Raw genomic sequence first — 27,826 nt, 5'->3', positions numbered from 1 at the left:
TATCACCCTAACCTACCCTATATCCCCCCAATCTGCCCTATATGCCCCCAATCTGCCCTATATCACCCTAACCTGGCCTATACCACCCTAACCTTCCCTATTCCACCCCAACCTGCCCTATACCCTATACCACCCTAACCTGCCCTACACCACCCTATACAACCCTAATCTGCCACTATACCACCCTATACTATCATTTACAGGGACCGGTTTGGGGTGCACACCGTGACCGTGCACTGCCTGCAGCGCGCTGGGCAGTATACATGGGGGATGAACCCATGTTTTACTGCACCAGGTGACACCAACCCTAGTGACACCACTGAATACGGGGCACTTATACACCTTCCTGCCCCGACCAGTTTTCAGCTTTCAGCGCTCTCACATTTTGAATGACAATTGCGCGGTCATGCAATGCTGTACCCAAACAAAATTGTTATCATCTTTTTCCCACAAATAGAGATTTCTTTTGGTGGTATTTGATCACGTCTGGGGTTTTTATTTTTTGCGCTACAAATAAAAAATAGAACAACATTTTGGGAAAAAAAAGTCTTTCTGTTACAAAACGTAAATAAGTAAGTTTTCTCCTTTACTGATGGGCACTGATGAGGCAATACTAATTGGCACTGATGAGGTGGCACTTATATGCAGCACTGATAGGCACTCATTGGCAGCACTAATAAACAGCCCTGATGGGCACGGATAGGTGGCACTGATAGGTGGCGCTGATGGGCACTTATAGGCGGCACATATGGGCACTCATAGGTGGCACTGGAGGGCACGTATAGGCGACACTGGTGGGCACTGATGGAGATAACTGATAGATGGCACTGATAGGCAGCACTGATCAGAGTCACTGGCAGGCATCACTGATGGGCACAGATTGCCATTCCTGGTGGGATCTATTGGGCTTACCTAGTGGCTATGGGTAGGCATCCTTGCTGACCATGGGTGGGCATCCCTAGTGGTCCTGGGTGGGTATCCTTGGGGGCTGCACTGATAATCAATCAGTGCATACCTCCCTGTCAGGAGAGCAGCCAATCGGCTCTCCCCTACTGGTGTCTGTCATTGCAAGTAGAGGAAAAGCCGATACATGGCTTTCCCATTTACACTGTGATCAGCTGTGATTGGAGAGTCGGTGTGTCAGACCACCACATCCTGCTGGACTGCTATGATGCCCAGTCAGGATAACTCAACCACTTCCTGGCCGTCATTCTGCTATAGGCCGGGCGGGAAGGGGTTAAAGTACATATGGTGAGGGCACATCCGGTGGATGGAGCACAGGATTTTGATAACATGCACAGAGGTGGATGATTGTGAATAGATTGTTTCATCTATAAATTTGTTTTCATCATTTAGAAAGTGGACTGGCACGTTGGGTTCACAAATATTTGATCTACTCGTAAGGACATTTTATGGATTTATGTGATTCACTTTTATTCCAATATTTATCACTTTGCACTTTATTTGTTCACATTTCTTTGCACTGCATACATTCCTTATGGGATATTCTTATGTATATATAGGTAAGCTCTGCACCTATTTGTTATAATTGGCTTTGCACATATTTTAATGAAAATGTGGAAATTGCGGGCAGCTGCACTGAATTAGTATAGCAGCTTACAAGGTTTTATAAATATATGGAAAAGGAGGAGAACATGGGAAGGAGGACATGGCATCAAAGAGGAGAACATAGGATGGAAGAGATGGGACTTGATGAGGATATAGGATGGAAGAGATGGGACTTGAGGAGGATATAGGATGGAAGAGATGGGACTTGATGAGAACATAGGATGGAGGAGATGGGACTGGATGAGAACATAGGATGGAGGAGATGGAACTTGAGGAGGACATAAGATGGAGGATATGGGACTTGAGGAGGACATAGGATGGAGGACATGGGACTTGAGTAGGACATAGGATGGAGAAGATGGGACTTGAGGAGGACATAGGATGGAGGGGATGGGACTTGAGGAGAACATAGGATGGAAGAGATGGGACTTGATGAGAACATAGGATGGAGGAGATGGGACTGGATGAGAACATAGGATGGAGGAGATGGGACTTGAGGAGGACATAAGATGGAGGATATGGGACTTGAGGAGGACATAGGATGGAGGACATGGGACTTGAATAGGACATAGGATGGAGAAGATGGGACTTGAGGAGGACATAGGATGGAGGGGATGGGACTTGAGGAGAACATAGGATGGAAGAGATGGGACTTGATGAGAACATAGGATGGAGGAGATGGGACTTGAGGAGGACATGGGATGGAGGAGATGGGACTTGACCAAACATAGAATGGAAGAGGTGGGACTTGACGAGAACATAGGATGGAGGAGTTGAGTCTTGAGGAGGACATGGGATGGAGGAGATGGGACTTGATGAGAACACAGGATGGAGGAGATGGGACTTGAGGAGAACATAGGATGGAGGAGATGGGACTTGAGGAGAACATAGGATGGAGGAGATGGGACTTGAGGAGGACATAGGATGGAAGAGATGGGACTTGACAAGAACATAGGATGGAAGAGATGGGACTTGACGAGAACATAGAATAGAAGAGATGGGACTTGTCGAGAACATAAAATAGAAGAGATTGGACTTGACGAAAACATAGAATAGAAGAGGTGGGACTTAATGAGAGCATAGGATGGAGGAGATGGGACTGAAGTAGAAGATGGGATTAGAGGAAGACATAGGATGGAGGAGATTGGGCTAAAAGAGGACATGGGATGGAGGCAATGGGACTAGAGGAGGAGGAGATGGGATGGGGGAGATGGGACTGAAAAAGAGGGACTTAGGATGAAGATGGGACTTGAGGAACCCTGACTTAAAGAGACCATTGCCTACAAGGCCTACACAAATCTGCCTCAATGCACTTTATCAGCAGCACTTCCTATGCTTTCTCTATTACAGCCAAAGCACATTATTAATATGGTTGTCTGGGACCCAAAAGCCCCCTTAATGGCCCCTCCAAACCATCTGAGCTAAGTTTAAAGGCCATGAAGTGCAATATGTTTAGTTGTTCTCTATGAGTGAAAAATTATACATTAGTTGGGCATTTCTGTGAACTATGATTGGGCCCCTTGGACACTATGCTAGTCCCAAACCTGAACCTCATTCCTAGTCAGGAGTATATACCACAAGGAGTGCAGGGGTCAGGAGTATATACCACACAGAGTGCAGGGGTCAGGAGTATATACCACACAGAGTGCAGGGGTCAGGTATGTAATACACAGAGTGAAGAGGTCAGGGGGTCAATAGCTCACAGAATACAGGGGGCAGGAGTAAATAGCACACATAATGTAGGGTTCTGGGATATATAACTGTAACACACAGGCAAAAAAATTAATAAAAAATCACTGTGCCCCCCCCTTCCCCACCAGGCACAAATCTCTCCTTACGCAAAGTTCCCCTCACCCTCTGTACTCCACAACCAATAGAGATCTCTAAAATGCGACCACCACATCTAATGGCTGGTGAGCTGCAATATATTAAATTCAGTTTTTTGGAGTTTATTTATGCCTTAGGAGGCACCTTCCCCTCACCATAGCACCTACAATGACTAAATATAAAGACAAAGAAACACTTTGAATTAAATTACTTTGCGGTTTATTATATGTGAAAGAACAGTAGAAAGTACAGGGTGCGCTCTCCAGGGATACAATATATATACATAATGTCTACTTCATTAACAATTCCTACTTTACAATAAATACAACATAATAAATAATTCAGGTATAAAGCAGGCAGGCAGGCAGACGATATGACAAAGTCTCATGGTGTCGGGATGGTCGGTTCTCGGAGGGATTACATCAGTTTCATCAAGATCCAGGAGAAGATCAGAGCAGACAAAGTCCAAGGCATGGAGAAACCTGGAACAACACACAGGAGATATTAGGAATGGAGCCGCTCCATCTTCCTATGGAAGATCTTCTGTTCAGTTCTAAGTTCTCATTGTAGCTGCAATCTGATGATCAGCCAACTTTTATACCAGATTGTGACATTGTGAGAATTTAAGGTGTATGTCCAACCAGAATATTTGTTTTTTAACTTTTGCATAGGGTGGTGGCATTGGAGGGATTTCCCCCTTATTTACTGTCACGGTGGCAATGGTTTTACTGGATGGGAATTGATGGAAAATCTGCTACAAGGACCCAGAGAGCAAAAAAAAGCTGATCGGTACTTTGACCTTTCAGTACTGTACTCTGTCTGGTAAAACCATTGTCATTGGGACGGTAAGCAAAGGGAAATGCTGGATGTTGAGGTCCACCAGCCCGGCCCCCACATATAAGGGTATTGTTGCTGTAAAGGGGTTGAACATGTTTTGCTACATCACTTTAAATCATTAAAAGTCTCAATGTAAGAGATTACTTACCGCTGGCAGAACTGGCATCCACATAACTGGTATCAGCTGGAAATAAAGAGAAAAATATCTGTTACTTGGAGATCTCAACCGGACTGATACTCATTCTTCTGGATATATTGTATGATATTCACAGTCACTGTAGGCTGAAATATTTGTGTAGTGATCTCCATAGAAGTCAAAGCATTTGTAATCACTCACAATAATCCCTAAAAATTGGCAATTTGCTCCCTTATTGGTCTGGTAAATATACGGGACACATGGAGCAATAAACACATTTTTTTTATTAGAAGGGTTAGAACCTCTGCAGGTTTTGTCCCCTCTGGGACGTTTCTCCTTACTTCCTGGTCAGGTGACAGGTGTCCGACAGAACGGGATATCCCCCCCCCCCCACAGGGAACAAAGACAGAAAATTGACAGAAGCTTTAACCCTTTTCCCGCATTATTAAAAAACAAAAAAAAGGAAATAAATATTTTGTCTGGAGTTGGGATTTAATAAATGGGACTGAAGAAACACAGAAAATGACTGTAACAAAATTGTGACCGTGAGATGACTTACCTGCATCCAAATAGATGCTGACCCTTCCTGCAATGTCCGGGGAATCACGTGATATGGATCGAGAGCTGCAGGTCTGTAAAGAAATAAAAGTAATTCAACAGAAACTCCAGACGAGTGAAATCGATGAAGATATGGTAAATTGTATCCAAGAATTACCCCAGTTATGCTAAAGTCACAACGTCCCTTTATCTGTATTATCCCCACAAAGGAAACGGTGGAGAATGCGGGCACAGCAGGTTCTTCAATCACTTCAATGGTGAGGCTTCCCTGGAATAGTTTTCATTTCCCCTCCACATTGGTTTCAGTCTCTCTAAGCCAGTGGTTCTCAACCTGGGGGTCGGGACCCCCTCGGGGGTCGAATTATGATTTGCCAGGGGCCCCCGAATCCTGTGCTGTTCCTGAAGCCCACAGCGCCCTCCCAACCTTTTTGACTGATCAGAACTCCCCCTAGCATTGCCACTCATTCCAATTCCCTGCTAGCACTGCCACTCATCCCCCCCCCCACCAAGGAGCAAGAGAAGGAATTAAAATAGAGAATACATGGAAGATAGAGGAAAAGAGGGGGATGAAAGAAAGAAAAGCGAGAAAAAGAACAAGAACGACGGCTAGATAAGGAAAGGGGGGAAAAAAAACAAGAAATTTGAATAATGAGAGATAAAAGGGAAAGAAAGGAGAACAAAGAGAAAGAGTTGTACAGCCTAAAATGTACCATAGGGGTTTTAATACTGGAAGGGATTCAGGAAGTGCAAAATGTCTGTGGGTTTGGGGGCGCAACTTACTTGTCTTGCCTTGGGTGCTGACAACCCACACAAGGAAAAAGTTTTACTGTTATGGGTCCCCTCAACTTTGAAAATGTTATCAAGGGGTCACGGCGCTAGAAGATTGAGAACCACTGCTCTAAGCCATATTCCCCAATCACCTATTTATTCTACATTGTATCGGGGCAGCATGATGACACCATCAGTTGTTTATGTTAGGAATGAGTGCAACACCATCAAATGTCTTTCTTAGGGATGGGCATGAAACCACCAACTGTCTTTGTTAGTGACGGCCAATTAAATCGTCAATTGTCTTTAATGGGGATGGGTATGAAAGCACCAATTGTCTTTTTTTAGGGATGCACTTGGGTTTGGACCACACCCTAGCTCATCCCATGTTATGGCTGCAGCCGATGGGCAAAACTGTGAATTCTGGTGGTGGTATCTCAATATCAGAAGCCAGCATATGATTTCAGTCACCATTTTTTGTGTTGAGTTGGCCATTAATTCAGCAACTGTGCTCATTACACACAGCAATGTTCTACCTGCTTGGTTAGTAGCAGCAGATCAGGTAAACAAGAGGGAAGACGGTATCATTAATATTTAATTTTCAGTCCAAAAACACCTCCAAACATCCTAATAAGGCCGTGCAATGATTAGAAAGCCAACTGTGGACATTGAGGCAGCACAGCAGTTTGATAGTTGGCACTCTTGCCTTGTAGCACCGGGGACCTCAATGTAAATCCGAGCCAGGGCATTATCAGCATGGAGTTTGCGTGTCCCGCTTGTGTTGGTTTCCTCCAAGGACACGCATGTTGGATATTTGGCTCCTGTCTAAACTGGTGCTAGTATGTGTGTGTATGGCTAAAAAGAACCTGCCTCCTCCTTCAGGCACATAAATCACAGAACACCCTCTATGTGTATGGTGAGTCTTACCGAATTACAATCAGTAGTGCAGAGTGCAAGATCGGCATAGAGATAGACGGTGTTAGAACTGGTAATCTTGAAGACTTTCATGAGAAATCGAGATTCAACGCCGACTCCATTGCTGTCCACTGTTAGCTGGTCAGAAGAAATTTGGCTTGATGGGCACCTGGATACAGAAAACCTTTCATTAGTTTTCAGTTACTGTAATCTAAAGATGAGAACACAATACTGGTACATACTATTAGAGCTGAACAATATATGAGGTGTGTTCATTGTATATTTATATACTTTATATTATAGATGGACAATACATGGCATGTCTTCATTATTAATATGTATATTATATCTGAACAATTTACATTGTAATTGGTGGAATTATTTTGCCGTACACAAGAAATGTATACCTGCGCTGTGACCCATAATTCCTCACATCTACATGATTTTCTCCTTAATGCATTGAGACAAATGAAATTTGCATGTTATTAAAGGTATTTCATCCAATGCCGACCGACACATTGCTATAAACTGGGCCTATTGGAAACAATGGATTGCCAATGTGTTGGTCCTGCCTTGAGCAATGCAGCCCGTCAACAGGTGGTGCAAATGCAAATATATTATATTTAATGTAAAGTGTGGGAAAGGGTTGGATCCCCTGCAGGGCTGCCTTAATAGCTTCATGGGCCCCTGGGAAAAGTAACACTCTGGGGCCCTTACTAGTCAGTCCCAATTTACGCACTATAAGTCATTGATAGAAGTAAAACATAGTACTTTTAATTAAATCGATTTTAAACAATAAGAAAACATTGACATGAATCAAAGGCTAATCAACACAAAAGGCACAGTACCAGGAGGGAAGCAGAAGGGCGCAGTATAGAGAGGGAAGCAGAAGGGCACAGTATAGGGAGGAAAGCAGAAGGGCACAGTCTAGGGAGGGAAGCAGAAGGGCACAGTATAGGGAGGGAAGCAGAATGGCACAGTATAGGGAGGGAAGCAGAAGGGCACAGTATAGGGAGGGAAGCAGAAGGGCACATTATAGGGAGGGAAGCAGAAGGGCACAGTATAGGGAGGGAAGCAGAAGGGCACATTATAGGGAGGAAAGCAGAATGGCACAGTATAGGGAGGGAAGCAGAAGGGCACAGTATAGGGAGGGAAGCAGAAGGGCACAGTATAGGGAGGGAAGCAGAAGGGCACAGTATAGAGACGGAAGCAGAAGGACACAGTAAAGGGAGGGAAGCAGAAGGGCACAGTATAGGGAGGGAAGCAGAATGGCACAGTATAGGGAGGGAAGCAGAAGGGCACAGTATAGGGAGGGAAGCAGAAGGGCACATTATAGGGAGGGAAGCAGAAGGGCACAGTATAGGGAGGGAAGCAGAAGGGCACATTACAGGGAGGGAAGCAGAAGGGCACAGTATAGGGAGGGAAGCAGAAGGGCACAGTATAGGGAGGGAAGCAGAAGGGCACATTATAGGAAGGGAAGCAGAAGGGCACATTATCGGGAGGGAAGCAGAAGGGTGCAGTATAGGGAGGGAAGCAGAAGGGCACAGTATAGGGAGGGAAGCAGAATGGCACAGTATAGGGAGGGAAGCAGAAGGGCACAGTATAGGGAGGGAAGCAGAAGGGCACAGTATAGGGAGGGAAGCAGAAGGGCACAGTATAGGGAGGGAAGCAGAAGGGCGCAGTATAGGGAGGGAAGCAGAAGGGCGCAGTATAGGGAGGGAAGCAGAAGGGCACAGTATAGGGAGGGAAGCAGAAGGGCACAGTATAGGGAGGGAAGCAGAAGGGAGCATTATAGGGAGGGAAGCAGAAGGGCGCAGTATAGGGAGGGAAGCAGAAGGGCACAGTATAGGGAGGGAAGCAGAAGGGCGCAGTATAGGGAGGGGAGCAGAAGGGCACAGTATAGGGAGGGGAGCAGAAGGGCACAGTATAGGGAGGGAAGCAGAAGGGCGCAGTATAGGGAGGGAAGCAGAAGGGCACAGTATAGGGAGGGTAGCAAAAGGGCACATTATTTCTGCAGTCAAAGTGTACAAAGAACACACAGAACTGCTAACCCAGTGCACTGTGTACTTACCCGTTCTCAAGAAGATAGTACTTTTGGTTGCTTGAATTGGTAGGAGAGGCATAAATATTCACCACTTTGAGTTTGAAGGCGTTGGCATCCAGATCTGATACTCTCACTGAAAGGTAAATAGGATCTTCCACTGTCAGGGTGTCGGAGTCGGAGAGAGGGGTGGTATATGTGTTATCTTTAAAGGCCAGCATTACGGCTGTATAACTTCCATTTCCTGAAGGGCCGGTTATTTCTGTGGTCCTGGAAAATAGACACACAACAGAAGGTTACCTACCTAGAAACCCTTGCAGGTATGTGGTCATTCATCAATAATGTTATACAGAGAACTGACATGTTTTTGCACTGAGGATAAAGAGCAAACCTATTAGATATCTTCATCAGCTCTGTGTATACGAATAGAAGCAATGAAGCTGATATACAATTTCAAATGCACCACAATGGTAAAAAATGAATAGTTATAAAAATAAAAAATAAAATAATTTGGGAGAAGTACACCAAAAGCATTTTTTGTCCATACTTCTCTTGTGGGTCACAGGGGCGCACTTACTTACTCTCTTGTCACCCAGATTGCCTGCTATCAGCTGCCGTGGTACAGCCTCTCTAAGCCCTGGACATATTACCCTAACCCTAAACCCTGAATCATATTTTATATGACTTGATAAACAACGGTTTTACATCATTTTTGGTAGTGTTGTTGCCGTTTAAAATTCCACCCTATGGGAAATTTCCATTTTTTTCTCTAATAGAGAGTGAATGTATATGTTTCTATGTGATTTTTCTTTTATGGATTCTTTAAGATTGTGCAATGCTGACATGTTAGACAACCTTATAAGATTTGATTTGATAATCTATACAGATAATATCTATCTATCTATATAGATAGATCTATCTATATAAACGTATATCTATCTATATAGATATATATATATATAGATATACACCCATGTGTCCTCAGAGAGTTGAGCTCAGTTATATTTAAAGCGGGAGTTCACCCATTTAAAAAAAAAAAAAAAATCTCCCCTTAGCTTCCTGCTCGTTCGGTCTAGGGGAATCGGCTATTTATATTAAAATATGAGCAGTACTTACCCGTTTTCGAGCTGCATCTTCTTCCGTCGCTTCCGGGTATGGGTCTTCGGGAGCGGGCGTTCCTTCTTGATTGACATTCTTCCGAAAGGCTTCCGACGGTCGCATCCATCGCGTCACTCGTAGCCGAAAGAAGCCGAACGTCGGTGCGGCTCTATACTGCGCCTGCGCACCGACGTTCGGCTTCTTTCGGAAAATCGTGACGCGATGGATGCGACCGTCGGAAGCCTCTCGGAAACCTGTCAATCAAGAAGGAACGCCCATTCCCGAAGCCCATACCCGGAAGCGACGGAGAGGATGCGTCTCGTAAACGGGTAAGTACTGCACATATTTTAAAATAAATAGCCGATTCCCCTAGAGAAAACGAGCAGGAATCTAAGGGGGAAAAGTGCCCTCTAAGGGTGAACCCCCGCTTTAAGCTTTTGTTTCTATTGAAGCTTGGTACAAGCCTAGTTTAGTGCCTTTGTTTAAAAGGGCATTGAGGTCTTCAACCAGTAATTACAGACCTCTGAGTTTAAAATCAAGATACAAGAGTAGATTCTAGAATGCATTATCATAAGAGATAGGCAGCATGAATTCCTGAAAGTACTTAACCAAACTTACCCAATTATTGGGTGCAATGTCACATTAAGAGCAACATTCATATTCAGCGGGTAGGAGCAGGAAATATTCATGACAACATCATTTGTTATTCGGATTGGATCCGTCTTGCCAAAAATATACAGCTGGTTTGTGTACATGACATGGGTTGCATTCATCTGTAGAGAGAGGAAGCAAATAAGTAATTAAGCCAGGTCAGAAAACCCCCATACAGTAATCTGCACATTAGCAAATAGTTACTATTAATGTCAGTGTATTCCCTGACAAGTCTCCAGTTTGGTTAGGGCAGAACTCCAGCTCAAAACAACCAGATAAAAATAAATAGCCCACCAAAAGATAAAATAACAAAACTAGCTTTTACTGCAATATACAACTCTAATGCAGAGATTTCCCCCAGTGGTACTTTTGCCAATTGATGTCCTCAGTCTGAGGGCCAGCATTGTTCAACCCACTTTCTCTAAGTCCAGGTTCCCTTGGACCCCCCCCCCCCCCCCCTATGCCTGTGACTGGACAATGAAAGGAGAAGCAGAGGACTTGTCTCTGTCACTCTGTTTTCTCCTCCTATCAAAATAATGGGGGGAGGTGTAAATGTACCCGGGCATGTTTTCTATTAATGCTGTGAATGCATTAGGGTAAAACAAACACTTATGCCGCGTAAACGCGATCGGTTTGTCTGATGAAAACGGTCCGATGGATTTTTCCATCAGTTATCCGATGAAGCTGACTGATGATCATTCACGCCTACACACCATCAGTTAAAAAAACGATCGTGTCAGAACGCGGTGACGTAAAACACAACGAAGTGCTGAAAAAAATTAAGTTCAATGCTTCCAAGCATGCGTGGACTTGATTCTGAGCATGCATGGATTTTTAACCGATGGATGTACCTACAGACGATCGTTTTTTTTCTATCGTTTTTTTATCCATCAGATCATTTTAAAACAAGTTCCTATTTTTTTAACCTATGGATAAATAACCGATGGGGCCCACACACGATCGGTTCGGTCTGATGAAAACGGTCCATCAGACCATCAGACTAACCTATCGTGTGTACGCAGCATTAGGCTTTATTACTACTTTAATGTGTTCTTCTGAGCCTGAGATATGTAACAAAAGTTTCTGGTTCTGGTTTGAAATGTCTTTTCTTACAAAATGTTTTTTTTTTTTAAATACATAGAGAGTAAAACAGTCTTCTGGGGGCAAAGACAACAATACAGACATGACAAGGGTTTTACATCTTCTCTATTCTACTCAAACCCTAAATTATCACATTTATGTCTATACAGACTTTATTGTATCTGTTTTTACTTCTCTTGTATAACAAACAGTCAGACGGTGTCAGGAGAACTTACCGCAGGAACCGTGTTACAGTCAGAGGTTATCAATGGACGCTGAAGGGTCATCTCCGATATTCCATTCACATTCTGATTTACTGCGAAACAATCGGGGTTGGTGCCGTTCAGCCTGATATCAGACGTATTATAACCTTGTTCTTCCAACCAACATTTTGACACTTGTATATTGAACATTGCTCCGGTACAATTAAGATTTGGAGATGGAAGGCTTCCTGAAAAGAGAGAAAATTCATTCAGTATTTCTGAGATGAGAAGGTGACGGTGACATGATTGATGTACATTATACACTATAGGGGTTTTCTCATTCACACCGGGGCGCTCCATTGCTGGTTAATTTAACAGCCAAGGGTGAACGGGCCATTACACTTTCCCACTATGTACTATGTATGTTACATGGACTTCATATGGTTTATGGGAAAATGCAATATTTGGTTGTAAAAGGCATGAGATCCATTGTAAACATTTTATTATAGTATAATATAGTATAGTATTTACCTGCTGTAAATGTGTAGAAAGTTGAATTGCACTGACAGGTATTAGTAACATTGTTACAAATCTCATCAGTAGCACAGGTAACACTTCCACAGGTCAGAGACGCAGCCGCTGGAGAGACAGAAAACAAACATTAAATTACATCCCGTGTTCCTGTGTGGAAGTCTAAACAGATCTCACATCCAACTACAATGTAACACAAGAATCAAAAATAAATAAATCAGTGATAATCTCCGGTTTCTTTCAAAGTGTTCCACAACAGTCCAATTTGTGTCAAACTTCTACAACTTGTATCCAAATGTTCCAAAATACAAACTTGTTTCAAAGTTGTTACAATTCATAAACAAAGAGCTCCTCAGCACTCTTCCCCTGTGTTGTATCCCCCCGTGTTCATGAATAAGAGTCACATACATGCGGGTGTGGGAACGTGTGTAAACCGCACATATTCCCGCACCTGCGGGCAATCCACACTGCTATTTAGCAGACGCACGGGGTTGCCCTTAAGGCCCCATACACACCATAGAATCTATCCGCAGATAAATCCCATCAAATGGGTTTCTGCGGATAGATCCTATGGTGTGTACACGCCAACGGATATTTATCCGCAGAGAAATCTCCCCTGGGATGGATTTCCAGCAGATGGATATTTGCTGACATGCACAACAAATCCATCTGCTGGAATCCATTCCAACGGATGGATCCGCTCGTCTGTACAGACTTACCGGATCCATCCGTCTAAAGGGATTCCCCGCACGCGTCGTAATGATTTGACGCATGCGTGGAATTCCTTATATGACAGCGTCGCGCCCGTCGCCGCGTCATAATAGCGGCGACGGCGCGACACGTCATCGGCAGAGGATTTCAGCGCGGATTTCAATGCGATGGTGTGTACACGCCATCGCATAGAAATCCTCTGAAATCCTCGAGAGGATTTATCCGCGGATACGGTCCGCTGGACCGTATCTGCGGATAAATCCTCTCGTGTGTATGGGGCCTAATTCTTAATTAATTTTGTTATAACTATTGATCCTGCCAGAAATGCAGTGCGCTCTTGTGTATTCTGCAGTTTTATCTCAAACAGTGTTATCTCTCCTGCCCAGTTTTCATGTGTGAGACCCCCCTACAGCTACAGACCCCCCTTTTTTTTTGTTTCAAATATTTTTATTATTATTATTATTATTATTATTATTATTGAAATGTTGTAGTATGAATGAAAACAAACATACATTTATACATTAAGAGTACATGACAGTGAATAATATAATTAATACAGAAGTTGTTACTTGTTAAAGAATAAAATAAAAGTAAATATTTAAGGAAAACCTAGATAAAAAGAGGATAATATAAAAATAAATAGAAAAAAGGGGGGGGGGGAATTAAGGATAAAAAGAAAGATGAATTGAAAAGAATCTACAGGAGTCAAGAAGTGAATTATAAAAATATATCACTATCAGGTCAAGCTACATTGAAGCAGTGGTTAAAAGGTGATATTCTGTAGAATTCGTAAAGTGGATCCAACAAGCCCACTTTTCATGACATTTTTTTAGGAGAATCTCTGTCTCTGTATTACAGATGTGATATTAGAAGATAAAAGGAGACAAACGTCACTCACCCGCCATGACAGCGCACAGTACAGAGAGCAGCAGTGTTGTCTTCATGGTGATCAGGGACCCTAGAAAATAAATCCTATATGAGCGACTAATTTCTGTTTACAATTTAGCAAAAAAAAAAAAATAATAATAATAATAATAAAAGGAAAAGTACTTCAGAGTTTCGCATTATTTTATTAATTGTTTTATACAGTCAAAATAAAACAAAATAAATACAAAAAAATATATAAACAAACATCTATATGTTACAATATTCATATGTGTGGCACATTAGACAATTTTTGATCAGGAAAAAAAATATATATATATAGATATCTATATCTACAGTATATATATATATATATCTATATATTTATCTATCTATCTATCTATCTATCTATCTATCTATCTATCTATCTATCTATCTATATATATATATATATATATATATATATATATATATATATATATATATATATATATATATAGATATATATGAATATAGATATATAAATATATAGATATATCTATATATCTATATATATATATATATATATATATATATATATATATATATAGATCTATATCTCTATATAAATATATAAATCTATAGATATATATACATGGTATTGCATATATTCATTTACAACTACAAACAATAAGTTTCAAACCTGTAATGCAATGCAGTAAAACCCAAAATAAAACAAAATAAATACAAATAAAAAAAATACAACAAAGCTCCATATATGTTACAACATTTCTTATTTTTAATGACGATGTAACATACCAGACTTAACAATATTGTAGAATAAAACATCTATCTATCTATCTATCTATCTATCTATCTATCTATCTATCTATCTATCTATCTATCTATCTATCTATACACATTTATACTACAAACAAACAATAAGATTTAAACCTGTAATGATAAATTGTTGAGGTGACCATACACAGTAGAAGATGATTGTACTTTCCCCTATAGATCTTATTCAGTAGAAGGTTCTGCCTGACTGATTACAAATCAAATCCCTAGTAGTCCTTACGTAACGTTACAAGGTTTTGGTAAATCTAAAGCTCACCACACACATGTTGACTGTTCAATTTCCATTAGAACTTCCAATAATTGATTGATTAGTTAAATAAGTCCTTATATTGCAACTTAATATGTTACAAAGGAAGCAACTCAGAGAGCAATGAAGCCAAAGAATGATCATGATAACCAGCCAACCAGCAATCACAAAATGAAGAGCCACCAATGGCCGACTCCATCATTCTATCAAGATATTCCCTCCGTAAAGGAGACAATCAGATTGTAAGGTGTATGGCCAGCTTTAGAAAATGGTAATTTCATCCTGATTGCTTGCCATGAGCTATAAATTATTTAGAAGTCAAAGATTTCTACTCACCGACAAATGTGGTCTGGAAATGTTCCGGGTTTGCAAGAGGCTTCCAACAACTCGATGTTCTTCCAACAACTCGATGTTCTTCCAACAAGTGAGCAAAGTCAGTTGTCAGTTGAGTTTCGTCACCTTTAGGAAAGACAGTTGGGTAGAGGTGGCGGCTGTGTGTACAATTACCGATCTCTCAGCTACTTATATACTCATTGGTCCAGATGGAATGCAGAGCGTCTGTCTTACGTAGAAACTAGAAGGTGGAGATCCCGTGACGTTGGAGTAAATGGGCCTCACCCAGGCAGGACTTGGCCCCCGGGCTGTCACGGTTTAACTTTAAAGCCATCGTCACAGACTGATGTATTTTTCTGGAGGCATTTCATATTTATAGCTGATGAAAATGTCACCTTGTTCTGTTACGAAATTAATCTTTCAACTATTTTACATACGTGTTTAAAACCCAATTATAGAAGGTTTTTTTTTTTCCATTTTGGAGATCTTTTTACAGTGCCCAAAATATATTAACAAGAACAAAATGCACAAAAAACAACAAGTTTTATTGTATCAGAAATAGATTTCATATCGTAATGGTGATGGTGCCGGATACCTGACCAGCTACATCTATGTAGGGTGATTAGAATTACTATGATACACAAATGTGTTACAATGTAGTTATTTTCCAATCACTGTCATCCTGGCCAGCTATGTGTAGATTCACCCGGGAGAAATGCACTGAATGCCCATTGAAGTATGACCAGCAGGGCTAGAATGGCCAATACCGGGGCTGTTGGATAAGCCAATGTCAATATTCCCATTGCACACGTTCCTGGAATGGTCTTGGGGTAATGGGTGGTGCAGCACCAGCCAGATGGGGACTGGAAACATCCTAGATCAGTGTATTAATGTATTTACCAGCACACCACAGATCTTCAAATAACATTCAAAGGTTTTATTGAAGAATGATCACATCACAGTGGAAAAAGTGCAGAGGGCCAGATCCTCAAAAGGGATATGCCGGCGTATCTACTGTTACACCGGCGTATCCCTGTTCCTAACTATGGAACTGATCTACAGAATCAGTTTCCCATAGTTAGGCAGAAGATCCGACATGTGTAAGGGACTTACACTGCCGGATCTTAGGATGCAGTACCGCATCCGCCGCTGGGGGCATTTCGTGTCGAAATGCCGCCTCGGGTATGCAAATTAGCACTTACGGAGATCCACAAAGCTTTTCAGTTTCGTTTTTTCTCCGTAAGTTTTAGTTTGCAAACGCAAAATTAGGGCTGCTTTTACAAAGTGTAAACTGTTTACACCTTGTAAAAACAGACCCTTCTGTCCAGCGACGCGATTTTTTTTTTTTATTTGAATTTTTTTTCCCGCCATATCTTTTTTTTTCCCGACGCAACTTTATTGACCCGTCGCAATCCACAAAGCTCGGCGTAACGTAATTTCGCGTTATGCACGTCGGGAAAATTACGTCACGAGCATGTGCAGTACGGCCAGCGCGGGAGCGCGCCTAATTTAAATGGGAATCGCCCCCATGAAAATAGGAACGCCTTGCGCCGGCGGAATTTAAGTTACACAGCCAAAAATTTCTAGGTAAGTGCTTTGTGGATCGGGCACTTAGGTAGAAATTTTAAGGCAGTGTAACTTAAATGGGAAAAGATAAGTTACGGCGGCTGGCTGTGGATCTGGCCCCAGGCGCATAGATACGACGGCTCGGATTAGGAGTTACGATGGCGTACATGGCGCTGCGCCGTCGTAAGTCCTCTGAGAATCCGGGCCATTCAGTTTAGCCATTCCGCTGCCCGCATTTCCATACAGAGTGGTATTTCTTCTAGCTCTTGGTGTTATTAGGAATTTTAGAATCTTCAGAAATATTTACACTCCACCCCGGTGAGTATTACATAGATATTCTACGTGAAAAGAATTCCCTCAATTACCCCTCCCTCAGACAGGTGACACAATAGAATGGAAGAGAAGACGTCTATCCCCAAAAGATCTATTTGTGTTTTGAAGAATTGTTTTCTGAGATGTCACACATTCTGACGCCAATAAAAACCTGACGGAGGCTCTCAGGGCTGACCAAAAAAATTACACCCACAAAGAGGCCCCCACATCCAATCTGGTGGTATCTGAGGGGGCAATCTGGCGGAATTTTACAGGACAAACTGTCGGTTTTTGAGGGGGCAAACTGGTGGCAATTGATTGGCACAGTGGCAACAATTAATGGCATGGCAACAGTGGAGACAATTGATGAGCAAAGTGGCGACAATTGATGGGCACAGTGGCTGCGTTTGATGGCATGGCACAGTGGCGACAATTGATGGGCACAGTGAGGCTGCAATTGATGTTTTTTTTCATTTGATTGTGCCCCCCCCCCCCCAAAAGTACCAACCGCCACTTCTAGGGTAGTATACGGACAGGCTAGGGTGGTATATAGACAGGCTAGGGTAGTAAATGGAAAGGCTAGGATAGTATATAGTATAGGGTAGCTAGGGTAGTATATAGACAGGCTAGATTAGTATACGGACAGACAAGGACAGTATAGGGAAGGCTAGGGTAGTATACAGACAGGCTAGTGTAGTATACGGACAAGCTAGTGTAGTATACGGACAAGCTAGTGTAGTATACGGACAAGCAAGGCAGTATACGGACAGGCTAAGGTAGTATATAGACAGGCTAGGGTAGTATACGGACAGGCTAGGGTAGTATATAGACAGGCTAGGGTAGTATATAGACAGGCTAGGGTAGTATAGGGGCAGGCTAGGGTAGTATATAGACAGGCTAGGGTAGTAAATGGACAGGCTAGGCAAGTATATAGACAGGCTAGGGTAGTATAGGGGAAGGCTAGGTTAGTATATAGACAGGCTAGGGTGAATATAGACAGGCTAGGGTAGTAAATGGACAGGCTAGGCAAGTACTGTATATATACAGTCTAGGTTTGTATATATACAGGCTAGGGTAGTATATGGACAGGCTAGGGTAGTATATGGACAGGCTAGGGTAGTATAGGGGCCGGCTAGGGTAGTATATAGACAGGCTAGGGTAAAATATGGGCAGGTTAGGGCAGTATATGGACAGGCAAGGGCAATATAGGGGCAGGCTAGGGTAGTATATAGACAGGCTTGGGTAGTATATGAACAGGCTAGGGTAGTACTGTATATGGACAGGCTAGGCTAGTATATAGACAGGCTAGGGTAGTATATGGAAAGGCTAGGGCAGTATATGGAAAGGCTAGGGTAATATACAGACAGGCTAGAGTAGTATATAGACAGGCTGGAGGGGTATATGGACAGACTAGGGCAGTATAGCAACAGGCTAGGCGAGTATACAGACAGGCTAGGGTAGTATATAGACAGGCTAGGGTAGTATACAGAGAGACTTGCATAGTGTATAGACAGGCTAGGGTAGAATATTGACAGGCTAGGCTAATATATGGAAAGGCTAGGGTAGTGTAGGGGTGGGCTATGGTAGTATAGGGGCAGGCTAGGGTAGTATAGGGGCAGGCTAGGGTAGTGTAGGGGCAGGCTAGGGTAGAGTAGGGGCAGGCTAGTGTAGTATAGGGGCGGGCTAGGGTAGTATAGGGGTGGGCTATGGTAGGCTAGAGTAGTATATAGACAGACTGGAGGGGTATATGGACAGACTAGGGCAGTATAGCAACAGGCTAGGTGAGTATACAGACAGGCTAGGGTAGTATATAGACAGACTTGCGTAGTATATAGACAGGCTAGGGTAGAATATTGACAGGCTAGTATATGGAAAGGCTAGGTTAGTATAGGGGTGGGCTATGGTAGTATAGGGGCAGGCTAGAGTAGTATAGGGGCAGGCTAGGGTAGTATAGGGGCAGGCTAGGGTAGTGTAGGGGCAGGCTAGGGTAGTGTAGGGGCGGGCTATGGTAGTATAGTGGCAGGCTAGGGTAGTATAGTGGCAGGCTAGGGTAGTGTAGGGGCAGGCTAGGGTAGTATAGGGGTGGGCTAGAGTAGTATAGGGGCAGGCTAGAGTAGTATAGGGGCAGGCTAGAGTAGTATAGGGGCGGGCTAGGGTAGTATAGGGGCAGGCTAGAGTAGTATAGGGGCAGGCTATGGTAGTATAGGGGCAGGCTAGGGTAGTGTAGGGGCAGGCTAGGGTAGTATAGGGGCGGGCTATGGTAGTATAGGGGCAGGCTAGAGTAGTATAGGGGTGGGCTAGAGTAGTATAGGGGCGGGCTATGGTAGTATAGGGGCAGGCTAGAGTAGTATAGGGGCGGGCTATGGTAGTATAGGGGCAGGCTAGAGTAGTATAGGGGCGGGCTATGGTAGTATAGGGGCGGGCTAGGGCAGTAGAGGGGCAGGCTAGGGTAGTATAGGGGCGGGCTATGGTAGTATAGGGGCAGGCTAGAGTAGCATAGGGGCAAGCTAGGGTAGTGTAGGGACAGGCTAGGGTAGTGTAGGGACAGGCTAGGGTAGTGTAGGGACAGGCTAGGGTAGTATAGGGGCAGGCTAGGGTAGTGTAGGGACAGGCTAGAGTAGTATAGGGGCAGGCTAGGGTAGTATAGGGGCAGGCTAGAGTAGTATAGGGGAGGGCTATGGTAGTATAGGGGCAGGCTAGAGAAGTATAGGGGCAGGCTAGGGTAGTGTAGGGGCAGGCTAGGGTAGTATAGGGGTGGGCAATGGTAGTATAGGGGCAGGCTAGGGTAGTATAGGGGCAGGCTAGAGTAGTATAGGGCCAGGCTAGGGTAGTATAGGGGCAGGCTAGAGTAGTATAGGGCCAGGCTAGGGTAGTATAGGGGCAGGCTAGGGTAGTATAGGGGCAGGCTAGAGTAGTATAGGGCCAGGCTAGGGTAGTATAGGGGCGGGCTAGGGTAGTGTAGTGGCAGGCTAGGGTAGTGTAGTGGCAGGCTAGGGTAGTATAGGGGCAGGCTAGGGTAGTATAGGGGCAGGCTAGAGAAGTATAGGGGCAGGCTAGGGTAGTAAAGGGGCAGGCTAGAGTAGTATAAGGGCAGGCTATGGTAGTATAGGGGCAGGGTATGGTAGTATAGGGGCGGGCTATGGTAGTATAGGGACAGGCTATGGTAGTATAGGGGCGTGCTAGAGTAGTATAGGGGTGGGCTAGAGTAGTGTAGGGGCAGGCTAGGGTAGTGTAGGGGCAGGCTAGGGTAGTATAGGGGCAGGCTATGGTAGTATAGGGGCAGGCTATGGTAGTATAGGGGCAGGCTATGGTAGTATAGGGGCAGGCTATGGTAGTGTAGGGGCAGGCTAGGGTAGTGTAGTGGCAGGCTAGAGTAGTATAGGGGCAGGCTAGGGTAGTATAGGGGCAGGCTAGGGTAGTGTAGGGGCAGGCTAGGGTAGTGTAGGGGCAGGCTAGGGTAGTATAGGGGCAGGCTATGGTAGTATAGGGGCAGGCTATGGTAGTATAGGGGCAGGCTATGGTAGTATAGGGACAGGCTATGGTAGTGTAGGGGCAGGCTAGGGTAGTGTAGTGGCAGGCTAGGGTAGTATAGGGGCAGGCTAGGGTAGTATAGTGATTTTTGAGCATGACATGTTATGCAACATTTGACCATCCAGCAGATCAGCAGTCACTACTAGAAAAAATGATAGACACCCTTTGTGTCCCGCCAATAATTTTTTTTATTAAAATTGCCGGTCTTTTTTCATTTATAGCGCAAAAATTAAAAACCGCAGAGGAAATAAAATTCCACCGAAAGAAAGTTCTATTTGGTACAGTGTTGCATGACCGTGCAATTTTTCATGCAAAATAAAAAATGAGCTGAAAGATAAAAAACATTGTCTTGGGCAGAGAGGGGGCAAAGTGCCCGGTATGGAAGTGGTTAACCACTTCAGCCCCGGATAATTTTGGTGGTTAAAGACCAGGCCACTTTTTGCGACTCAGCACTGCGTCTCTTTAACTGACAATTGCGCGGACGTGCGACGTGGCTCCCAAACAAAATTGGCGTCCTTTTTTCCCCCACAAATAGAGCGTTATTTTGGTGGTATTTGATCACCTCTGCGGTTTTTATTTTTTGCGCTATAAACAAAAATAGAGCGACAATTTAGAAAAAAAACCTATATTTTTTACTTTTTGCCTTTAACCACTTAAGGACCCCTTCACGCCGATATACGTCGGCAGAATGGCACGGCTGGGCACATCCACGTACCTGTACGTTGCCTTTTAAGCCCAGCCGTGGGGTCGCGGCGGCGCATGCACGCGACCCGGTCCGAAGCTCCGTGACCGCGCCCACGGGACGCGATCGCCGCCGGTGTCCCGCGATCAGTCCCCGGAGCTGAAGAACGGGGAGAGATGTGTGTAAACACATCTTCCCTGTTCTTCGTTGTGGCAGTGTCACTGATCGTGTGTTCCCTGATATAGGGAAACACGATCAATGACATCACACGTCCAGCCCCGCCCCCCTACAGTTAGAAATACATATGAGGTCACACTTAACCCCTACAGCGCCCCCTAGTGGTTAACTCCTAAACTGAAATTGTCATTTTCACAGTAATCAGTGCATTTTTATAGCATTTTTTGCTGTGAAAATGCCAATGGTCCCAAAAATGTGTCAAAATTGTCCGATGTGTCCGCCATAATGTCGCAGTCACGAAAAAAATCGCTGATCGCCGCCATTAGTAGTAAAAAAAAAATATTAATAAAAATGCAATAAAACTATCCCCTATTTTGTAAACGCTATAAATTTTGCGCAAACCAATTGATAAACGCTTATTGCGATTTTTTTTGCCAAAAATATGTAGAAGAATACGTATTGGCCGAAACTGAGTAAAAAAAAAATGTTTTTATATATTTTTGGGGGATATTTATTATAGCAAAAAGTAAAAAATATTGAATTTTTTTCAAAATTGTCGCTCTATTATTGTTTATAGCGCAAAAAATAAAAATCGCAGAGGTGATCAAATACCACCAAAAGAAATCTCTATTTGTGGGAAAAAAAGGACGCCAATTTTGTTTGGGAGCCACGTCGCAAAAACTGTCCGGGTCCTTTACCTGCATAATGGTCCGGGGCTTAAGTGGTTAAACTCTCACAGAAGGAGACACATTTTTGTAGAACACCGATCAATAGTTTTATTTTTAAAGTGCAGTTGTTCCCTTCAGATATTTAGTGCCAGAAATGTACGCAGCTCTTTACATGCTGTACATTCACACCGGTCCCTGCCCTCAGGGAACTTACACTCTAGGAACAATAAAGACAGTAACCCAGCAGCATATCTGTAGAGTGTGGGAGGAAACCTGTGCTAGCTCAGGGAGATGATACAAACTTCATGTATATAGTGTTCTGGTCAGGACTTGAACCAAGGACTTAGGGTTGCCACCTGTCCAGGATTCACCCGGACAGTCCGGGTTTTGAATCACATGTCCGGGTTTCAGTCCCCCCTGAAACCCGGACACATTATTCAGACATGAAGCTCGGAACAGGGCCTAACAGGAGGATGAGGGGGCACTATGTACGCTGCATTACTATTCTCTTTGGAGTGCCCTAAGTTGTCCAAGGTCTGTGATCCTATATGTGTCAATACTAAAAAAAAAATTGCTGTGTTCGGGTTTGGCTTGAAGAAAAAGTGGCAACCCTACCAAAGACACCATTGCTTCAAGGCAGAAGTGCTAACCAGTTGGCTACTGTGCTGCCCTTTGCTTAGGCGTCCTCTCCCTGCACTCTGCACATCCTGTAGATGCTTCGCACAAAAGTCCGGTGGAAATTTTCACCCCCCCCCACACACACACACACACACAGGTGGGTAAGGCTAGGGTGACCAGACATCCCTGGTTTCCGGGGACAGTGAGAGATGATACCGCTCTAAAAACTGCTGATCCCTTGGCTTTGCTTCCATCCCACTAAACCAAAAGGGTGCTGGGTATGCACAGGTGCATTGGATAGACGAAGATCCTGGACTGCCGCTGGTTGCTGGTCTGGGGCCGTCTCTTTGCTGGTCTGGGGATGTGTCTCTTTGCTGGTCTGGGGCTGTCGCTTTGCTGGTCTGGGGCTGTCGCTTTGCTGGTCTGGGGCTGTCGCTTTGCTGGTCTGGGGCCGTCTCTTTGCTGGTCTGGGGATGTGTCTCTTTGCTGGTCTGGGGATGTGTCTCTTTGCTGGTCTGGGGATGTGTCTCTTTGCTGGTCTGGGGATTTCTCTTTGCTGGTCTGGGGCCGTCTCTTTGCTGGTCTGGGGATGTGTCTCTTTGCTGGTCTGGGGATGTGTCTCTTTGCTGGTCTGGGGATTTCTCTTTGCTGGTCTGGGGCCGTCTCTTTGCTGGTCTGGGGATGTGTCTCTTTGCTGGTCTGGGGCTGTCGCTTTGCTGGTCTGGGGCCGTCTCTTTGCTGGTCTGGGGCTGTCGCTTTGCTGGTCTGGGGCCGTCTCTTTGCTGGTCTGGGGATGTGTCTCTTTGCTGGTCTGGGGATGTGTCTCTTTGCTGGTCTGGGGATGTGTCTCTTTGCTGGTCTGGGGATTTCTCTTTGCTGGTCTGGGGCCGTCTCTTTGCTGGTCTGGGGATGTGTCTCTTTGCTGGTCTGGGGATGTGTCTCTTTGCTGGTCTGGGGATGTGTATCTTTGCTGGTCTGGGGATGTGTCTCTTTGCTGGTCTGGGGATGTGTCTCTTTGCTGGTCTGGGGATGTGTCTCTTTGCTGGTCTGGGGATGTGTCTCTTTGCTGGTCTGGGGATTTCTCTTTGCTGGTCTGGGGCCGTCTATTTGCTGGTCTGGGGATGTGTCTCTTTGCTGGTCTGGGGATGTGTCTCTTTGCTGGTCTGGGGATTTCTCTTTGCTGGTCTGGGGCCATCTCTTTGCTGGTCTGGGGATGTGTCTCTTTGCTGGTCTGGGGCTGTCGCTTTGCTGGTCTGGGGCTGTCGCTTTGCTAGTCTGGGGCTGTCTCTTTGCTGGTGTACAGGTACATTGGATAGACGAAGATCCTGGACTGCCGCACTCCTTACAACGATGTCTTTATTGTACTAATAAAAGCCAAAAAACAACCAAAGTGATGCAGTCAAAATGAAGTCAACAGGAAAAAGGTGTCTGACATGTTTCACATCATGCGATGCTTACTCCTAGCATCACATGATGTGAAACATGTCAGCCACCTGGGGCCTGGGGCTGTCTCTTTACTGGTCTGAGGCCATCTCTTTGCTGGTCTGGGGTCGTCTCTTTGCTGGTCTGGGGCCATCACTTTGCTGGTCTGGGGCCGTCTCTTTGCTGGTCTGGGGCCATCTCTTTGCTGGTCTGGGCCCGTCTCTTTGCTGGTCTGGGGCCGTCTCTTTGCTGGTCTGGGGCCATCTCTTTGCTGGTCTGGGCCCGTCTCTTTGCTGGTCTGGGGCCATTTCATTGCTGGTCTGAGGATGTGTCTCTTTGCTGGTCTGGGGCCGTCTCTTTGCTGGTCTGGGGCCATCTCTTTGCTGGTTTGGGGCCGTCTCTTTGCTGGTCTGGGGCCGTCTCTTTGCTGGTCTGGGGATGTGTCTCTTTGCTGGTCTGGGGATGTGTCTCTTTGCTGGTCTGGGGATGTGTCTCTTTGCTGGTCTGGGGCCGTCTCTTTGCTGGTCTGGGGCCATCTCTTTGCTGGTCTGGGGCCGTCTCTTTGCTGGTCTGGGGCCGTCTCTTTGCTGGTCTGGGGCCATCTCTTTGCTGGTCTGGGGCCATCTCTTTGCTGGTCTGGGGCCATCTCTTTGCTGGTCTGGGGATGTGTCTCTTTGCTGGTTTGGGGCCATCTCTTTGCTGGTCTGGGGCCGTCTCTTTGCTGGTCTGGGGCCATCTCTTTGCTGGTCTGGGCCTGTCTCTTTGCTGGTCTGGGGCCATTTCATTGCTGGTCTGAGGATGTGTCTCTTTGCTGGTCTGGGGCCATCTCTTTGCTGGTCTGGGGCCGTCTCTTTGCTGGTCTGGGGCCATCTCTTTGCTGGTCTGGGCCTGTCTCTTTGCTGGTCTGGGGCCATTTCATTGCTGGTCTGAGGATGTGTCTCTTTGCTGGTCTGGGGCCATCTCTTTGCTGGTTTGGGGCCGTCTCTTTGCTGGTCTGGGGCCGTCTCTTTGCTGGTCTGGGGCCGTCTCTTTGCTGGTCTGGGGCCGTCTCTTTGCTGGTCTGGGGCCGTCTCTTTGCTGGTCTGGGGATGTGTCTCTTTGCTGGTCTGGGGATGTGTCTCTTTGCTGGTCTGGGGCCGTCTCTTTGCTGGTCTGGGGCCATCTCTTTGCTGGTCTGGGGCCGTCTCTTTGCTGGTCTGGGGCCATTTCATTGCTGGTCTGAGGATGTGTCTCTTTGCTGGTCTGGGGCCGTCTCTTTGCTGGTCTAGGGCCGTCTCTTTGCTGGTCTGGGGCCGTCTCTTTGCTGGTCTGGGGCCGTCTCTTTGCTGGTCTGGGGCCGTCTCTTTGCTGGTCTGGGGCCGTCTCTTTGCTGGTCTGGGGCCGTCTCTTTGCTGGTCTTGGTGTTGTTGCTTTGCTGATCTGGGGAAGTTTCTTTGCTAGGGATGTGTCTCTTTGCTGGTCTGGGAATGTTTCTTTGCTGGTCTGGGGCCATTTCTTTACTGGTCTGGGGCCGTCTCTTTGCTGGTCTGGGGCCATTTCTTTACTGGTCTGGGGCCGTCTCTTTGCTGGTCTGGGAATGTTTCTTTGCTGGTCTGGGGCCGTCGCTTTGCTGGTCTGGGGATGTTTCTTTGCTGGTCTGGGGCCATTTCTTTGCTGGTCTGGGGATGTGTCTCTTTGCTGGTCTGGGGCCGTCTCTTTGCTGGTCTTGGGCTGTCGCTTTGCTGGTCTGGGAATGTTTCTTTGCTAGTCTTGGGCGATTTGTTTGCTGGTCTGGGGATGTGTCTCTTTGCTGGTCTGGGGCCACCTTTTTGCTGGTCTGGGGCCATCTCTTTGCTGGTCTGGGGCCGTCTCTTTGCTTGTCTGGGGCCATCTCTTTGCTGGTCTGGGGCCGTCTCTTTGCTGGTCTGGGGCCGTCTCTTTGCTGGTCTGGGGCCGTCTCTTTGCTGGTCTGGGGCCGTCTCTTTGCTGGTCTTGGGCTGTCGCTTTGCTGGTCTGGGGCCGTCTCTTTGCTGGTCTTGGGCTGTCGCTTTGCTGGTCTGGGGCTGTCTTATTGCTGGTCTGGGGCCGTCTCTTTGCTGGTCTGGGGCCAGTCTCTTTGCTGGTCTGGGGCCGTCTCTTTGCTGGTCTGGGGACGTCTCTTTGCTGGTCTGGGGACGTCTCTTTGCTGGTCTTGGGCCGTCGCTTTGCTGGTCTGGGGCTGTCGCTTTGCTGGTCTGGGGCCGTCTCTTTGCTGGTCTGGGGCCGTCTCTTTGCTGGTCTGGGGCTGTCTCTTTGCTGGTCTGGGGCCGTCTCTTTGCTGGTCTTGGGCTGTCGCTTTGCTGGTCTGGGGCCGTCTCTTTGCTGGTCTTGGGCCGTCGCTTTGCTGGTCTGGGGCTGTCTTATTGCTGGTCTGGGGCCGTCTCTTTGCTGGTCTGGGGCCATCTCTTTGCTGGTCTGGGGCCATCTCTTTGCTGATCTGGGGATGTTTCTTTGCTGGTCTTGGGCTGTCGCATCATTCAGATGGGCTGTCGCATCTCTATGACCGTCGGAGGCTCGGGCGCTATGTGATGACGTCATGCCCGGGTAGCCGTAAGTAAACAAACCGCAATTGCGGCTAGTTTGAATGAGATCTGTGAATTTTTTTCACAATCTCATTCTTTCCAGCCTGGAGGAGAGATGTGGGGGGGAGGGGGAGGTCTTATTGACCCCGCCTCTCTCCTTAAAGAGGACCTGTCACACTGATTCCTATTACAAGGGATGTTTACATTCCTTGTAATAGGATTAAAAGCGATCGAAAAAAAAAAATGTAAAAAAAAGTGTAAAAAACAAATAAATAAGTAAAATAAAAAATAAATAAATAAAAAAATTAAAACGCCCCTGTCCCCGGTAGCTCGCACTCAGAAGCGAACGCACATGTAAGTCCCGCCCACGTATGTAAACATCGTTCAAACCCAGGGCCGTTTGAAGGAATTTGGGGGCCCCAAGCAAATTGGACATGGAGGCCCCCCAACCCTCGCCGCACGCAAAGCCTACATGAACCACAGCATAGATACTAAGCGGTCACAAATATGTCATCTGCCTGCTCTTCTCTGGACCCATGTGAAAGGGGCTTAAGGCTTCATTCACATGTGCAGCTGGGGGATGGTAAAACCAGGCCCTTGAGCCTGCTAGTCTGTCTGCTCAGAGCTGTACCAATGCCATGGCAAAAATTAAATAGCATGTCACATTAGGTGGGCGTTACAAACCAATGCAAGTCTAAGGGGGAGTGCCGCAACTGCCCCACAACCGAATGCAATGCATGTGATTGCAGCACACTAGTGCGGCATTTACGTGGTTAAATCAAGCAGTGAGAAAGTGACATAACACCTCGCCACCTGCCAAATGCCCTATGAAGAATGATTCAAAGTGGATTGCTTTTCACGGGATACTGCACATGCGAATGAGCCCCTAGAGGGGAATTTCCCTCACTTTATGAGTTCCTTTCACTTCCTGTTGCATCCTTGTGACAGGAAGTACATGGAAATGTTCCCAACAGTACACAGACTAAGGATGAGCTCTGGCGTGTTCGCATAGAACACGCGCAGAGCCCGCCAGGAAGTGTGCATGGCGCTGCGCTAATAACAGCCAGGGAGACATTTCACGATCTCTGCAGCCGAGCATCGGGA

The 27,826-nt window shown here is 45.6% G+C and overlaps 1 protein-coding gene across 1 annotated transcript; it reads right to left on the bottom strand.

Annotated features, from left to right (window-relative positions):
• Window positions 1–3,598: 3,598 nt before the first annotated feature.
• LOC120915747 (pancreatic secretory granule membrane major glycoprotein GP2-like) lies at window positions 3,599–15,355 on the bottom strand. Its single transcript, XM_040326519.1, has 10 exons — window positions 15,210–15,355; window positions 13,824–13,883; window positions 12,215–12,322; window positions 11,717–11,931; window positions 10,368–10,522; window positions 8,682–8,921; window positions 6,623–6,779; window positions 4,929–5,001; window positions 4,382–4,417; window positions 3,599–3,878 (listed from the first exon to the last, which is right to left on the bottom strand). The coding sequence occupies exons 2-10, from the start codon at window positions 13,867–13,869 to the stop codon at window positions 3,814–3,816; spliced, it is 1,095 nt and encodes a 364-aa protein (XP_040182453.1). The 5' UTR covers window positions 13,870–13,883; window positions 15,210–15,355; the 3' UTR covers window positions 3,599–3,813.
• Window positions 15,356–27,826: the final 12,471 nt, after the last annotated feature.

The sequence above is a fragment of the Rana temporaria genome, chromosome 10 (genome assembly GCF_905171775.1).
Source record: "Rana temporaria chromosome 10, aRanTem1.1, whole genome shotgun sequence".
NCBI classification, from domain to species: Eukaryota; Metazoa; Chordata; class Amphibia; order Anura; family Ranidae; genus Rana; species Rana temporaria.
The sequence above is the reverse complement of the archived record's forward strand: the minus strand, read 5'-3'. Positions and strand labels throughout refer to the sequence as shown.